Genomic DNA, 17,631 nt, shown 5'->3' with positions numbered 1-17,631 from the left:
ACCCCCTTTCTTTTTCCCCACTCTTATCCCTCCCTTCCCACCCATCCTCCCCAGTCCCTTTCCCTTTGGTAACTGTTAGTCCATTCTTGGGTTCTGTGAGTCTGCTGCTGTTTTGTTCCTTCAGTTTTTCTTTGTTCTTATACTCCACATGAGTGAAATCATTTGGTACTTGTCTTTCTCCACCTGACTTATTTCACTGAGCATAATACCCTCTAGCTCCACCCATGTTGTTGCAAATGGTAGGATTTGTTTTCTTCTTATGGCTGAATAACATTCCATTGTGTATATGTACCACATCTTCTTTATCCATTCATCTACTGATGGACACTTAGGTTGCTTCTATTTCTTGGCTATTTTAAATAGTGCTGCAATAAACATAGGGGCGCATCTGTCTTTTTCAAACTGGGCTGCTGCATTCTTAGGGTAAATTCCTAGAAGTGGAATTCCTGGGTCAAATGGTATTTCTATTTTGAGCTTTTTGAGGAACCTCCATACTGCTTTCCACAATGGTTGAACTAATTTACATTCCCACCAGCAGTGTAGGAGGGTTCCCCTTGCTCCACAACCTCACCAACATTTGTTGTTGTTTGTCTTTTGGATGGTGGTCATCCTTACTGGTGTGAGGTGATATCTCGTTGTGGTTTTAATTTGCATTTCTCTGATGACTAGCGATGTGGAGCATCTTTTCATGTGTCTGTTGGTGATCTGAACTTCTTCTTTGTAGAACTGTCTGTTCAGCTCCTCTGCCCATTTTTTAATTGGATTATTTGCTTTTTGTTTGTTGAGGTGCATGAGCTCTTTATATATTTTGGATGTCAACCCTTTAATGGATCTGTCATTTATGAATATATTCTCCCATACTGTAGGGCACGTTTTTGTTCTATTGATGGTGTCTGTTGCTATACAGAAGCTTTTCAGCTTGATACAGTCCCACTTGTTCATTTTTGCTTTTGTTTCCCTTGCCCGGGGAGATATGTTCATGAAGAGGTCACTCATGTTTAAGTCCAAGAGATTTTTGCCTATGTTTTTTTCTAAGAGTTTTATGGTTTCATGACTTACATTCAGGTCGTTCATCCATTTTGAATTTACTTTTGTGTATGGGGTTAGACAGTGATCCAGTTTCATTCTCTTACATGTAGCTGTCCAGTTTTGCCAGCACCATCTGTTGAAGAGACTATCATTTCCCCATTGTATGTCCATGGCTCCTTTATCAAATATTAATTGACCATATATGTTTGGGTTAATGTCTGGAGTCTCTATTCTGTTCCACTGGTCTGTGGCTCTGTTCTTGTGCCAGTACCAAATTGTCTTGATTACTGTGGCTTTGTAGTAGAGCTTGAAGTTGGGGAGCGAGATCCTCCCCCCACTTTATTCTTCCTTCTCAGGATTGCTTTGGCTATTCGGGGTCTTTGGTGTTTCCATAACCATGTTTTAATATCATAATATACTGGAAGCCTCAATAAATGAAGGTGGCCAGGCCTCCCTACCCAGATCCTGGATCCCTGGGACCAGCCCTCTGTTCTAACTCCCATCTCTTCTTGCTCCACCTCTTCCCAGCAGCCAGTGGGTTCTTATGACAACCCAGATCTGATCACATCAGCCCCCTATTAAATGCTGCACTCACTTTGCACTGCTTCTGGAATACAAGCCCTGATTGAATTGGGCCACCGGCGGAGCATGGTGGCCCCCACCTCAGCAGCTGCCCAGGCTTCCCGCCTCTGCTTCTTCCACCCCCATTCCCTGCAGACTGGCCTCCTCCCATCTGGGCTGCCCTTTCCCTTCTTTCCCTGGTTGATTTCTCCACTCTTTTCAGTTTTCAGCCCAAGCCACATTTCCTCAGGGAAGCCCTCCCTCTGGCCCCAGCCTTTGTCTGGCTTCTTCATTTATTTCCCTCCTAGAATCCAGTACCCTTCCTTCAGAGCATGCTATCTCTGTGCAATTATACATTTATTAGTGTAATGATATGATTATTGACTAGCAGGTACACTCCACATGGTAAGTTTCTTTTCTCCTTTTTTTCCTCTCTCTGTGCTGGCTGCAGAGGGTAGCATGGGGCTGGGGCAGAGGGGCAATTATCCCTTCCAGGTGCTCTGTGTGGCTTGCCCTTTGGGAAGGAAATTTTACCTGCATGGCCCTTGAGGAAGCAGGGTACCAGCACCACTGAGAGAAGTGTGGTTTGAGAGGAGACATCTGAAGGTCAGAGAAGATGCCAGGGCTAGCGCACTGAAGTTTAAGTCCTATAGCAACATGTCACAATGTGGAAATTTCTGTCAAGTTAGGGAGAGAAAAAAGTGACTTATGCTTAACTTGGCATGCATTCCTTTAAAAATGTCTGTCATTTTGTGTAAGAAAAGCATACAATGAAGTCCTTCAGCCCTTACCAAAACAATCAGAAAATTATCAATAATTTACCCTTAAAGTTTCCCACCGATTCTCTTAATGAATTAGGGACAAAGCAATTGAATATAAGTGGAGTGAAATAAACATCACAAATGTACTATATAAATGCACATGAGTTATTGTAGTTTGGAATTTATAGTGCTCGAAAAGTAGTTTTACTTTACAAGTTAACGTGTACCATGGAGCAATTAACCACATACGGGAAAGACCCAGAAGGCCCTCAGATAAGTCACTGAAATCTTTCCAGAAAATTGAGGTGATTAGCCCTCCAATGACTTCCCTTTGTATTCTTGATCATTATACATGACTCAAATTATGTTTATTTCCAAATAGATATAGAGTGGAATTGTCTGTAAATTGTCTTTATGTAAGCAGCAGGTTATCGGTGAAAGAAGCCATATAGATGATTATATGACATAATATAATCAGAGAAGAGAATATTGAAGTGCACTAATAACTGCTCAATATGTGATTTTGACAGTGGCAAATGAGTGGGGGCAAAACTAGGAATGAAAGGAGCAAAGTGGAAGAAAATGAACACGTATTCCTCTCAACATTATAGAAAACTGCTAAACTAGACTGTAATAAAAAATTTACACATCATTCAAGATGTGGACAGTTCAGTATAAAATAAAAAGTACAATGTTCTAAAATGCAATGAGGTGTTTTTTCATTTATTTCAATTGGCATTACTGTATTTCTAGGGACTTCAGGAGAAATTGTAGTAGCCTGACAATAAATTTGACTGGAGGTTTTGGAAGTCCAGCCCCAACAGTGGTGGGCTCCCAGTGTCATGTCAGAGCCATGCCAGACTCAGGATTAGGGCAAAGTGCCCGGCTGATGGCTGCCAGCGAGGCACAGCTGCAGGGACTGTTGTTGGGTGGGGAAGTCTGAGCTTGCTTCTTTACTGGCCAAATCCTCCATGATATTTCAGGACAGCCCTGAGTGTGTTTTAAGGTAATTGTTTACTCCCCCTGTTGAGGACAGGACCAAGGTAATATTTCTTTTTTTATTCCCAGGGCATGTGACAAAGTAGATTCTAGACAAATTTGTTGAATAACTATAGTTTTTTTTTTTTTTTTTTTTTTTTTTTTTTTTTTTTTATTTTATTTTTTATTTTTTATTGAAGGGTAGTTGACACACAGTATTACATTACATTAGTTTCAGGTGTACAACACAGTGATTCAACATTTATATACATGATAATTCTAAGTACCAGCTATCACCATACCAAGTTGTTACAATATTTTGACTATATTCCTTATGCTATACATTACATCCCGGTTGCTTATTTATTTTACAATTGGAAGTGTGTACTTTTTCTTGGTTGTTGTTGTTAGGGCATCTCTCATTTTTATTGATCAAATGGTTGTTAACAACAATAAAATTCTGTATAGGGGAGTCAATGCTCAATGCACAATCATTAATCCACCCCAAGCCTAATTTTCATCAGTCTCCAATCTTCTGAAGCATAACGAACAAGTTCTTACATGGAGAACAAATTCTTACATAGTGAATAAGTTACATGGTGAACAGTACAAGGGCAGTCATCACAGAAACTTTTGGTTTTGCTCATGCATTATGAACTATAAACAGTCAGTTCAAATATGAATACACATTTGATTTTTATACTTGATTTATATGTGGATACCACATTTCTCTCTTTATTATTTTTAATAAGATGCTGAAGTGGTAGGTAGATACAACATAAAGGTAGAAAACATAGTTTAGTGTTGTAAGAGAGCAAATGTATATGATCAGGTGTGTGCCTGTAGACTATGTGTTAATCCAAGCTAGACAAGGGCAATAAAACATCCACATATGCAGAAGATTTCTCTCAGAACAGGGGGGGTGAGGTTCTAAGCCTCACCTCTGTTGATCCCCAATTTCTCACCTGATGGCCCCCCTGCGACTGTGCCTGTCTTAGGTTGTTCCTCCCTTGAGGAATCTTACCCGTCTCTGGCTAACCAGTCATCTTCCGGGGCCACACAGGGAAATGTTAAGTTGGTAAGTGAGAGAGAAGCCTTATTGTTTGAAATGGTTAGCTTTTTATTTCTTTGCATATTTATGCCCTGTGGCTTCTATGCCCAGCATTTGTCTTGAGGTATCTTTACCACTTGGAGGAGTTATGATACTCGGTAAATTTGATATGAGGCACGAATTCTATTTAAGAATTCGTTGTAATTAGGAAGGAAGAAGAAAAGCTATAGAAGTAGCAAGCGGGAGAAAACATGGGAAGATTGATTATTTCTTTGACATATCTTCTTGTAGAGTAACTTCAGCATGTATATATTTTAAGCTACTACTTAAATTGCGCACACACATTAACATAATAGGAGTATAGTTACATAACCAAAGCGTACCTGTAATTACCAGCCATCTCCAGTGAAACCAAGAAAACCAGTTAGGCACCCTAGGCATTTGTGAAAATTTATCAATGATATGATGGTTATTATCTAACTGAATTTGAATAGTTTGAGAAAAATCAGACAAATTAAAACAACCCATTCCTGGGCACTGTTCACATCCCATATGTTCTTTTAACAGTAAATAGTCTGTAGTTGTAAGATTTTGGAGCGCTACAATTTGCACTTCTCCTAATTCTTGGTTGAGTTCCAACAGTATAGATCCAGTCAAATTTGTTGTTTTACTGTATGCACAGGCCAGCTTAGATATCTCCTTCATTCCCATGGCAAGTCCAGGAGCTGGTGGGATGAGTGCATCTACAGCTGTAGCAGTGCGTGGATCTTTGTTGGGGTTTTTTGATGATCATCTTCTGGCATGAGTCTTCCCGAGAGTGCTGATGTTGGAAGTTCTCTTTCATATCGTTTCTTAGTTCATTTTCGGGGTAGCCAAATTAGGCTTTGATCCTCTGTATAAACACAAACAGACCCTTTGCCTACACTTTTATATGTCCTTTATATTATTGTGTAGAACTCATTAGAGGTCACCACATAGGAACTGCCTTTTTTTTTTTTTTTAATCATTAATCTACACTTACATGACGAATACTTACGAATACTTTGTTTACTAGGCTCTCCCCTATACCAGGTCCCCCCTATATACTCCTTTACAGTCACTGTCCATCAGCGTAGCAACCTGTTGAATAACTATAGTTTATCCCCATTTAGGTTATTATCCCTATTATAATATTCTTAGTAAGACAATAGTGTGACTGTTAATCAGAGTCCCCAAATTTATTTAAATTATTTTTTTGCCTAGACTTTTTCAAGTTCTACATAATTGTTTTGCACCGAAGCTTACGGGTCAGTGTTAATTGGCATAGTTGTTTCAAATCAAATGCTATATCCCATTTCTTGCATTCACTCAGTTATTCACTGCTAATGTCTAAATCGGGTAAGTGAAAAGGACAATTGTTTAGTGCTTTTTAAAGTCCCTGACCAACATCAGTAGGGAAATCCCATTAGCTCCATTCATCGCATTTCTCATAAATCTAAAAGGAAAGCAAGTATCCAAAGCCTTATTCTTTAATAGTTATTTGTAAAACCATGACAGGGCTTTATTCTAAATTGCTTCCAAATTATGTGAAGAGTACTGAAAAATATGATGGGTAGTGAATCGTGATAGTTTTGTGTTACCGAATAACCGGAACAGTAAAAGGGGACTAATCTGAAAGCAAAGAGTACGATGCGCTAGGATAAGGCAAAAAGAAGAGAACTGTGGTGTTCCTAAACTACCATCTGGCCCAGTCCTCTCTAAGTGGGCAAGCTGAAGAGCCTTTTATTCAGCACCCTAAAACTTATTCAAAAGGAGTATTTGGATATTAATATTTTCACATAGTTAAAAAACCTCCCCAAACCAAAAAACCTTTTTGTAGCCAGAAAGGAGTGTTTAACAAAATAATGGGTAATCCTCTGGCTAAACAGGAGGGCATGGGGCAACCTGTGGGTGGCAGGTCCGAAACATACACAGCATGGCCACTGGGCAGCATTCGGGCCTTCACCTCCTCCACTTCTTTGTGGTTAGAGAACTTTATTAAAAGTCATCAGGTTTGAAATTTAAGCAAGAGGTCTAAAAATAAGGACTTCATTAGTAGAAATGACTGCAGGGGTTTCTAACATCTTACTTCACCAACAAGAAACAATATAGATTTGCCACATAGGATAATTGAGGTGACACAATAGAAATTATAACCTATATTTCAAATTGTGCTTCTATGAAGTGTGAACCTATTTTGTCACTTTCTAACAGACCCCTGAGAATTGTCGTTTTGTTTTAAGTCCTGGATTTTTACGTGAGACTGTAAGAGACTTTTGTTTTCCTGAGGTGTGTTTGAAAAGTTTAAGTTGAAAAATAGGATCCTATTACTTACCTTCAGCAAAGATGCTTAGAAAAAGGTACTTTAGCATTCTCTGTGGTTTAAAAGACAAAACCAAGTCCTGCCGGCTTTGTGTTGTGCTTCTCTTACAGACTGCAGTGCCTTCTGTCTGCTTTAGGGTGTGGCATCTGCCATCGGGGAGGAGAAGCTGGCATGTGTCGCCTTTTATAGCAGGCTGATTTCATTGTGCTGGGGCCTCCACTTCACAGCCTCTTGGTTCTAATCTTCTAGTTGACTTGCTGAGGCAAATGGAATTAAAAGTGATTTCAAGTTATATACCTAATTTTTCAGTTCCATGATTTTTCTATATGAAAAAATATTTTTAAGAAAAGGGGCAGAGCTGAACTTCGTGACTCACTTTCCCTTTTAGCATTAGCTGTGAAAATAAGTCAAATATGGCCACACTTATATAAACTGACTGATGTATTTTACCAGTTGGAAAAAAAACCTCACTTTTATGATTACATGTATATATTTAGCTTGACTACAAATGTCTAAAAGCATAAATCTGTAATTGATTTTTAGAAGATATGTATATACACATACACAAAACAGACATATATTTATATTTGCATATGAAAAACTTTAAAAATTCAACTTCTGTGGTGTAATACATATAATTAGTATATATTTGAATATAGAAAGAGAGAAAACCTAGGAGAAAATGTCAAAAAGGCACACTAACAAAGATGTAGTATTTTCCTGGCCAAAACTGATGAATGATTTGGCATGAATTCATCTTACAGTTCTGTTATTCTCCTTTACACACCATGATATGTTTTCCAGTTGTTTGCATAGAATTGCAATTTGTTGTTTCTACACTCTTAATGACCCTTGGGTATGCACCTGATTCCCCTCCCCCACAATTAGTCACCAGTTTTTCCCATCTATGGTTTTCTATTTAGTCATGTAACATATTTGCACTTGGTCAAGCAAACAAAAATAACCACTGCAGTTGAAATAAACTAAAATAGTCATTATGAAAACTGAAGAATGAAATTTTAGAAAACTACATTCTACCAAAATCATATATATTATTTCAGCTACTGTGGCCTCTTGAAAGCTCTGATTTCAAATGCTTTCTCTCCATAAAAACTGAGTCCAGTTGTACTGATAGTACAACTAAACCATTGCTTAAGTTAAGAGGTCTTGATTAAATAAAGATATCAAAATGTTACTAGTTGATAAATTAACAATAATAAAGACATTTGAAGCATCAAAATGTGATAAAACAGTAATATTTTTAAAAGAACAAAGTATGAAACATTTCTGTTCCTGGATTAGATTTGATTATTACTGATCTTACGTTTATTAAGTTATTTCTTTTAGTTTTGTTTCACACTGCTTAGAAATGAACATATATGAAGAGGGTTAACCATACACATTAACCTCTGGAATATGATGAAAGGTATCTCATAGATTTTCGAAGACATAAACTTTAGCTGACCCTATTACGGCACCAATAGTAAAATTTTCATGTACAAAAACTAAAATATCCATGTGCAAAATAACACACCACATTATATGTTTGAGGACTTCTCTTTTACAGAGACAACAGGCAAATAACTGCATTGTAAGGAAAATGCCCCTTTGGGAATAGTTTTGAGTTTTCATTGATAAGCCTATATACAGAACGTGCCTTAAAAAATAAACATCTTTGGGGCGGGTGCAGTCAGTCTCAGCACTTATCGAGTACCTGCTGTGTACAGGGCACAATGCCTCTTGAAAGCGGCTAACCTTCTCTTAAACTCTTTCCTAATTTTGCAGTTTGAAGAAGTTGTGGGAATTACGCGGATGGCCCCAAATCAAGGCAGGGAGGCCACCATTCTGAAAAATTACATAACTCCTGGGAGAGGCAGTGCTTTTGCACAGATTGCCCAACTATTTTCTTTCTCTGTCGGCTCCTCGTAATCTGTTGAGGTCGATAGACAACTTTGTTCCCCAGCCCTTCTCCCTCTTTTGTCTGCTCGTCAGACTCGTTTTCCACCTTTGTATCGTTCCTTTTAGACGTGAAAACAAACATGCGAAAGCCCGGTTGGCAAGGAGACGGAGGCACGAGGGGAAAGTGCAGCCTCGCGTGGCCCCACGCCGCCGCGCTCCGAGCGCCTGCCGGGCGGCCCAGGCACCGGCCAGCGGCCGCCGGGTGCGCGCCAGGTTGCGCCGGGCGGCGGGCGCAGGGCCCGGCGGGCGGCGGCGGCCCGGGCCGAGTCCAGTCCGCGTTTTGCGAGCGCGCTCCAGCCATCGGGGAGAAGTGGATAATAGTTGCTCGGGCGCGCTCGGCTCGCTCTCCTGCGTGCTGGGCCCGACAGGCTCCGCCAGTAGTGTGTTTACCCATGTCCGGGTCAGAGAGGAAAAGAGAAAAGTTTCATTTAAACCTGAACTAAAAACTTTGACCATGAAATCACTCAGCGGGAGCAGGCCCAGACCGTAAGGCGGGACTCCCGGTTCGGCTCCGGCGGGGCCGGAGGGGGAGGGGGCTCGCCCGGGTCCCGTCGGGGCGTGCGGATGCGCGCAGGAGGGGCAGCCGACTCAAAAGTGGGTTTTATTGTCTCCCCCCGCCCCCCGCCCGGCCTCGCCACGCCGCGGCGATCATGGCCGCGCGGGCGCGGGCGGGCAGCGGCGAGAGGCGGGCGCCTCCCGGGCCGCGGCCGGCGCCCGGGGCCCGGGACCTGGAGGCGGGGGCGCGCGGCGCGGCGGCGGCGGCGGCGGCACCGGGGCCCGTGCTGGGGGGCGGCGACGGCGGCGGCCCGAGTAGTGTGCACCACCACCCCCTGCACCCCCGTCACGACCTGAACATGGCCCATAGCGCGAGCGCGGCGGCGGCCGCCAGCACTGGCAGCGCCAAGAGCGGCGGCTCTTCCGCGGCTCTCACGGAGGGTGCAAGCGCCGCCGCGCCGCCGTCCTCCTCCTCCGCGGCGGCGGCGGCGTGCTCTTCCTCCTCGTCGGGCCCGGGCTCGGCCATGGAGACGGGGCTGCTCCCCAACCACAAACTGAAAGCCGTTGGCGAGGCCGTCGCCGCACCGCCCCAGCAGCACCACCACCACCGCCATGCCCACCACCACCACCATGCCCACCTCCACCACCACCGCCACCACGCACTGCAGCCGCTCAGCCAGTTCCAGCCGCAGCCCGCTTCCAACAGCAGCCTCGGCGGCGCGGCGCAGCCCGCTCCTGACATGGAGCAGCCGCAACATGGAGGCGCCAAGGACAGCGCCGCGGGCAGCCAGGCCGACCCCCCGGGCCAGCCTCTGCTGAGCAAGCCGGGCGACGAGGACGACGCGCCGCCCAAGATGGGGGAGCCGGCGGGCGGCCGCTTCGAGCACTCGAGCCTGAGCGCCCTGGGCGCGCAGCAGCCGCCGGTCGCCGTGCCCGGGGGCGGCGGCGGCCCGGCGGCCGGCTCGGAGTTCAATAATTACTATGGCAGCGCTGTCCCTGCTAGCGGCGGCCCCGGCGGCCGCGCTGGGCCTTGCTTTGATCAACATGGCGGACAACAAAGCCCCGGGATGGGGATGATGCACTCCGCCTCGGCCGCCGCCGGGGCCCCCAGCAGCATGGACCCCCTGCAGAACTCCCACGAAGGGTACCCCGGCAGCCAGTACAACCATTATCCGGGCTACAGCCGGCCCAGCGCGGGCGGCGGCGGCGGCGGCGGAGGCGGAGGAGGAGGAGGAGGAGGAGGAGGCGGCGGCGGCGGCGGCGGCGGCGGCGGCGGCGGAGGAGGAGGAGGAGCAGCGGGAGCCGTGGCGGCGGCGGCAGCAGCAGCAGGAGGCGGCGGCGGCGGCGGTGGTTATGGGGGCTCGTCCTCGGGGTACGGGGTGCTGAGCGCCCCTCGGCAGCAGGGCGGCGGCATGATGATGGGCCCCGGGGGCGGCGGGGCCGCGAGCCTCAGCAAGGCGGCCGCCGGCGCGGCGGCCGGGGGCTTCCAGCGCTTCGCCGGGCAGAGCCCGCACCCGTCGGGGGCCACCCCGACCCTCAACCAGCTGCTCACCTCGCCGAGCCCCATGATGAGGAGCTACGGCGGCGGCTACCCCGACTACAGCAGCCCCAGCGCGCCGCCGCCGCCGCCGCCGTCGCAGCCCCAGTCCCAGGCGGCGGCGGGGGCGGCGGCGGGCGGTCAGCAGGCGGCCGCGGGCATGGGCTTGGGCAAGGACCTGGGCGCCCAGTACGCCGCTGCCAGCCCGGCCTGGGCGGCCGCGCAACAAAGGAGCCACCCGGCGATGAGCCCCGGCACCCCCGGCCCGACCATGGGCAGATCCCAGGTAACCCGCGCCGGCAGGGCCTGCTTCCGCCGCGGCGGCCTCGCCGCGCGCCGCGAGCTCGAGTTTCTTTCTTTCCTCGTACTTTTTCTGCGTCTTGTGTCGGGGAAGGCGGGGGCGAGGCGCCCAAAGCCATTTTAACTCGTGGTGCCGCGCTCGGGGGCTGGGGAGCGCACCGGGTCCGCCTGCGCGGCCCGGGGCCTGGGCAGGGGGTCTCGCCGAGGCCCGGGACGGGCGCCGGGGCTGCCGGCGCCGCGCACCCCCGCCTGGCCACCCCACCCCGGGCGCGGAGCCGCGCGCTCGGCAGCGGCGACCGCGCCGCGAGAAAGCGGCGGGCGCCGGGGACCGGTCGGCAGCTTCTGAAACAGATACGCGCTCCCGGCTGGGCTAGTTCGGTCTGGGGAGGAATATTGACCTCATCTTCCCGGTTAGCGCCAACAATACGCTTTAACTGGGAAAAGAACGAGGAACTTTGTCCTACCTCCAGCCACACTACGTCCCTCTGAGCTTACTAGGTGAAGGCAGGAAAAATAGGTTAGCTTTGTGGTAGCCGAGAGGGTTTTTCGTAGTTATGTCCAGCCATTCAGAGATACTCGACGCGGGCTTTGAGTTGACTATTAAGTAGCAAAAGTAATACCTAAATTTACAACGATATGGAGGTAACATATTCTGAAATTTATCGATTGATTCCTAAGAATAGCCAGGAAATCCATTATTTGGCTTACGGGCTGCTTGAAAGGAGTCACCTTCAACAGGCTATGTTAAAGGAACACAGTCCGGTTAAATGGAACTTACTTTGATCATGGATTAGGCATACATTTTATTTAGAAAATCCGGGAAAACAGCAGACCAGTGAAAATTGATCTTTTTGGATTGGATTTATTTGGATTTTCTTTAATTTGCTGTCACCCAAGCCCTACAGCATTGCTGGGAAGTGTCCTGCGCTCTTGCTGTTTCTTGCTGGTAGGCTAAGCCTAAAGACTGACTTGATCTCCTTTGCAAGGTTTGGAATTTGAATTGTGGAGGTAAACTGGCTGTAATAGTCTCCAGACAGCTGCCTCTGAGTTGACATCTAATCTGCCATCTGATTGGCTCCCCTCTCACCATTGGGCATTTAGCACTGCTGATGTAAATAGAAGTGCTGAGCAGTACAGTCACAAAAATTCTTGCCACAAATAATGACTGAGCTCTATTACAAGCAGATGTAAGGTTGAGTATTATTTAAAGCTTAAGTTATTATGAATCATAGTTATTAATAAGAGGATTAAGTACATAAAAACATGCCGGTGTCCAGTATTAGGCATTTTCAAAATTTAGATCTTGACAGTCTTAATACAGATACTGCATATATCGTGGACTTTAATTGTAGGGTGAGAATATGGCAATTGAAAAATAATTAAACGAAGAATTTTACCAATTTTTGGATTTGTGAAGCTTTTGTGAAAGTGCTGTTTACAGATTAAACTGAAAAAAATTTGATGTCAGTACATGTAGTTTAATATAAAATCAAGTTATAGCATTAGAAAGTTCAAGATTCTGATATGCAGCAATATCTTTTAGTGATATTTATTCTATAACAAGACTAAAGCTGTATTTCTAGTAGTTTAGACTTCAATAATTCTGACCATTTGAAGATGTTTGTGGGTGAGGAATTTTGTTAAAATTGACATATTAAAAAAAACAAAGGAAACTGATAATTTTTTGCAGACAATTAGATAAAAGGGAAAAAATGATATTCTTGTGAAATACTAATAATAATTTTATATTTGCTTTGGAGTATACAGTAATGCCCCCCCCCAGGAATCTTTTCTTTTTTCTTGATTATTTTGTTAGAGTAGGTAAAGTGAGCCTTATTTGAACTGCTTACACGATGTATTAGGGAAAGTATATTACATGCAAGGGGTGTTGGTGTGTTTCTTCCAAATAATTTTTTTTTTATAGACATCTTAAATGCTATGAAAGTTTAAAAATTTCTCATCTGTTAGGATAACAGTGGTTGTAATATATTTGTTTACTGAGCTCATTTTAGGAAGTTATATTTTAATAGTAATGTCGTAGAGGAGAGATTTGTCAGAATAAATGCAAGGCTGCATTTAACAGATATTTTAATAGTAATGTCGTAGAGGAGAGATTTGTCAGAATAAATGCAAGGCTGCATTTAACAGATAGTCATGTGAAAATCCTAGGCTGAGGACCTTAGTATCCACTGCTTTCAAATCTTTAGTTAGTGGAGTTTTACTTTTAATGGTAATGTATTTTCCTGGTCTTGATAGTAAAACTTGAGATTTCAATTTTTGTTTTTGATTTGCACAAGACAGAAAAACCTGTGTAAATAAAACCATGTAATTAATTTTAAAAAGACTTGCTTTGTCAGCTTGCCTTTTAAAGGGACAGTTTAAAATTCATGTCTTTGGTAAAGTAGGAAAGGAAGGATGGTAGAGCAGATGTAGGTCTGTGTTATTTTAAGGTATTATATCTTAATGGTACCAATCATTTTAAGTATTGTTTTCTTGGAATGAGAGTGAATCCATTATGTCCTCAGTGTGACCCTTGGGATTAGCTTTTTTATTTTTTAGAGGGAAGAGAAATGATGGGCTTATGACCTAGATTCACAGATTTCTTTTAGGTACCTTACCGTGTAACATGTGGAATGTTTCTTTTTTATGTTTTGTCTTTTTGGAAGGCTAGTGTTCTTTAGTTTTTGTTCTGATAATTATACTAAGAAAACAGCCACTTGTCCAAAATATTAAATTACTACATAACTGTAGGTCATAAAATACTATTAAATTATGTTATTAAATGGTGAAATTTTCTTGTGCTTTGTAGCACATTTAGTTTCATTTTTGATTTTAGGAATGGTTTATATTGGGTGGCAAATGTTTTTTGTAATCGGGAACAAAACGTGTATATTGTAGTAGGAGGCTCTTTTTAAAAGTGAAATAAGTCATTTTATGATACAGTTTGTTACTGGTTTTTTGTGAGAAAGTATTCAGATAGAGCAGTCTTAAATGGCTGAGGTCTACTCACATAGCTAAGATTTTATTTCAACATTTGTACTGAATTCCATTAATGCTATTTTAACTTTTAATTTATAGAATATAATACAATGGAATAAAAGAAAGAGCTTTATTTACCATTAAAACAAAAGTGATCACCTGGCTTGCAAAGCAAGAAGTTGCAGGCTGGTTCCTTATTACCTTAAAATTTATGTAGGATACATTATACCATATGATCACTCCCGATTTCCCCTGTCAGTGAAATCTTTACCTTATCTGATACTTTAAATGTTGTTAAGAAATTTTTGTGGCCTAAATTGATATATTTGCCTGCCGAAGTAGGACTGATTGGCTGCTATTGCCAGAAAAGGTAGAATTGGCAACGGTGGTTAATAGAAAAGGCCTACTATTTAAAAAACAAATAAAATAAAACAAATGTCTATAGTTTTCTATTTTCCTAGGTTATCTAGGGTGAAATTATGCCTGGCTTAAAAATTGTTTTCATTGGGGATCCTTATTTCTGTGTACTTACTTTTTGATGATTTTTTTTTTAACGGCAATTACTCATTAGGGCAGCTATCACTTAAATTTATGTTTATGTTAACACAAAATCAGTAAGTGTATTCCAGGTAACACCATAATTCTTACCTTGGGTCTATAATGAGAAGCTGTATTCCCTCTTTTTCCTTTGGTTTTGTTTTTTATCTATATTTAGGAGTGAGTTTTTGGCAAGCCTTTTTATACTTGCTCCATTTTCCCAGTGTCATACTGTATCAGCAGTATCAGAAGTGTGTTATGGATATTGAAATAGTCCAAATCACACTTAGACACTTTTACTAATGTACCTACTCTTTAAATACCGGGTTTTTGTTGGAATTGAAAGGATAACATGCTTACTCTGGTATAAAGATAGTACTAATTTGGGTTTGGGAACTAATTTAAAAAATGTAAGACCATGTAGAGGAAGACTTTTAATGTAAACTCATTTGGTAGTTTTATTAGATGCAAACACATTTTTAAGAAAACAGTTAGAATGGGATTGAGTTTTCAGTTCTATTTCTTATTAATGAATGGACTTTATTGCTTTATAATTTGGGGCAGAGTGTATCTTTAAAAATGACTTCTGATGTAATAGGAACTTATTTATTTTCCTAGGATAAATAGCAATATGACAGGCAAACCGAAAAGGTGATTGGTTCATTTATTTAACCCTGTCCTCCCAGGAAGCAAGTGACTTGATTTAAAATTTGTTGGAGTCTATAAAATTGTGATGCCTATTTTGAAGACTGATTTGGAGATGTAAAGGAATAGGGAAATAGTTGCTTTTTGCCCTGTGCCCCAGATCCAGAGGCTTTTCTCACTACTCTGCACTAGAGTTGACATTGCTCAGTTACTGGATCTGTGTGCTTTGATCCATTTTTGAGGAACAGGGACTGATAATTCATTTGTGTCACTGTTGTTTTAGGCTGTGTGTAGATTTGTAAATTTGAGGCTTATATTTAGGTTTGAAAGAACTGTTGTGTGTGACTTTAAAACAACAGACCTATGGAGACTCAAAATGAATATTAATAAAACTCCAATTCCATTAATTTTTTTTTTTTTTGCAGTATTTAGATTTTCAAAATGGACGTTAAAATTTTTTGTGACGTTTTACAGTGACGTTTATACTTAAGAGGTCACACCTTCATCTTAGGCCTTTTTGGAATTGGGTAGTTTTTGGTTGCATGTCTTTTTAGAGGTGTATTTTCTCTGTCAGGAGATGTGTGCAGTTTCCCTGTGGACATTAGAGAAGAGCTGTATACTTGCTGTGTATGCATGCTTGCAGCTGAGGAATCCCCAGCTCCTCGTTCCCTGTGGTGTGGGGGAGAAGTACTAGCCACAGCTGCTTATCCATCAAAAGGACATATTTATGTCATAGATGTGAAACTATTATACAGTATTGCTTTTTCTAGTTTGGAGGCTATTTATATAAGACTAAGTGACCCTTTTTGATCTAATTGGGTGATTGAGTGAGTTAATTGTCATCTAAAAACTTGGTATACTTTAGTGACTTTTTCTCTTAGAAGTCTTGATGAAAAGAAAAAACGATTTGGGAAAAAACGATTTAGGTATTATTACCTAGGTATCATTAAATACCCACTTCTTTTGCCTTAGGCTAACATCGGAATGAGTGGAATTGTTGCTTTCTGCACACTGTAGTTTTTAACTTAATACTTCACGTTAATTGAGTGACTAAGTGAATTTAGCGAAGTAAAATAGTGTTTTCATAGTAAGTTTTCAGCAAACATGTTCTGTTTTCAAAGTCTGTAACTGGAGTAATTCTAAGGAAACTATTTCCTTAGATTTACTTTTTTGAATAGGATCCCCTATACAGTTTTCAAACCCACTTCTGAATGAATTGATGCCAAGGATATTAGAAGGCTGCAGAGTTTAACAGATGAACTAATGATGAAATTGTTTTTTGAATGACATTTATTGTTTGGAAGAGACTAGAGCCCTAAAATCTTAAGCATATCCAGTTTACCAATAGACAATTATTTTAGGTAGATGGCAGCAGAATCTGGAATAGATCTATCTTAGCAAGATAGTCCTTTTGAATTGAAGTCGATTTGAGCTCTGCTCACCATCTTCTGTAGGATGCACATCTCAGTGTCTTGTATGGGCCTTGATGAAAGATGAAATTTCAGAACCAGATAGTACTCACTTCTTATTGGGTGACTCTGGAAGGGGAGCCGTATTTGATAAAATCTTGAGTAAAATCCTAGACCTTATTTCTTTTTATATGGGATGCTAAAAATTTTTAATCTGTTTTTTTAATTGTGCTAAAATGTATGTAACATACAGTTTATAATTTTCACCATTTTTAGGTGTACATATATCATTGGCCAAAAGTACACTCAATGTTGTGCAACCATCACCCCCATCCATTTCCAGAACGTTTTCATCTTCCTAAACTGAATTAAAAGAATTTTTTTCTTTCCCTCTCTTCATGTAGACTTTAAAAATTATTTTAGTTATTAATGTGTATCATAAGCAAAATAATCTTATTCTTTTTTTTATAACAGTTCAACTTACTGCTTCATAGTTTATTAGCCAGATGTTCTATAGGAATGTGGATGGTGTTTTCTGTGTGTTTGCTTTTACTCCATTACTTCCTCCCAGTTCTAATTTTGGGATAATCTTCCCAGGTTTTGTCTATTTAGAAATGTGTTTTGTTAGATCAGTTGTTTTTTTGTCAGTTATAGCATTAAAAGTTGAAAAAGCAGCCTTTTGAAACCTTTCTGCTTAAAGGTTTGGAGTATTTTGTTAAGAGAAACCTGGGACTTTGTTAGCTAATAGGATGTTGAATTGAGCATGGCTATTTTTCCTTTACTTCTCTCATCTTTTGCATTTTTAGCCTCTTTTTAAATTTTTTGATATTATCTTTGTACCATTAAGTGAAAATCATTTACAATGAGATTTTTTTTTCTATTTGTATTTTAAGTTTTGGGGCATCCCACCCCCTCTAACCCAGACCAGATAACCAACCCATGTAATGCTGTGTCCTTTTTCAGAGTGTCCTGTGCCGCAAATTTGTGCTTCCCCTGTATGTTTTTAATTCGTAGTCCTTCCCTGCAAAATTGCAGACATTTTTTGTGGA

At 42.3% G+C, this 17,631-nt stretch overlaps 1 protein-coding gene across 8 annotated transcripts in view; it reads left to right on the top strand.

Moving 5' to 3' along the window:
• The first annotated feature begins 9,232 nt into the window (after nt 1-9,232).
• ARID1B (AT-rich interaction domain 1B) overlaps nt 9,233-17,631 on the top strand; it is a 407,616-nt gene continuing 399,217 nt past the window's right edge. For 3 of the 8 annotated variants that reach the window (XM_036886809.2, XM_036886812.2, XM_036886807.2), the window contains exon 1: nt 9,233-10,998. In XM_036886809.2, the coding sequence (XP_036742704.2) occupies nt 9,331-10,998 (1,668 nt within the window). In that variant the 5' untranslated portion in view covers nt 9,233-9,330. The remainder of the gene's footprint in view (nt 10,999-17,631) is intronic. The other 5 variants (XM_036886814.2, XM_036886813.2, XM_036886811.2 and 2 more) reach the window with 2 other exon arrangements.

Source organism: Manis pentadactyla, chromosome 12 (genome assembly GCF_030020395.1).
Source record: "Manis pentadactyla isolate mManPen7 chromosome 12, mManPen7.hap1, whole genome shotgun sequence".
Classification (NCBI taxonomy): domain Eukaryota; kingdom Metazoa; phylum Chordata; class Mammalia; order Pholidota; family Manidae; genus Manis; species Manis pentadactyla.
Note: the sequence above shows the minus strand (reverse complement) of the source record. Positions and strands in the feature narration are given on the sequence as shown.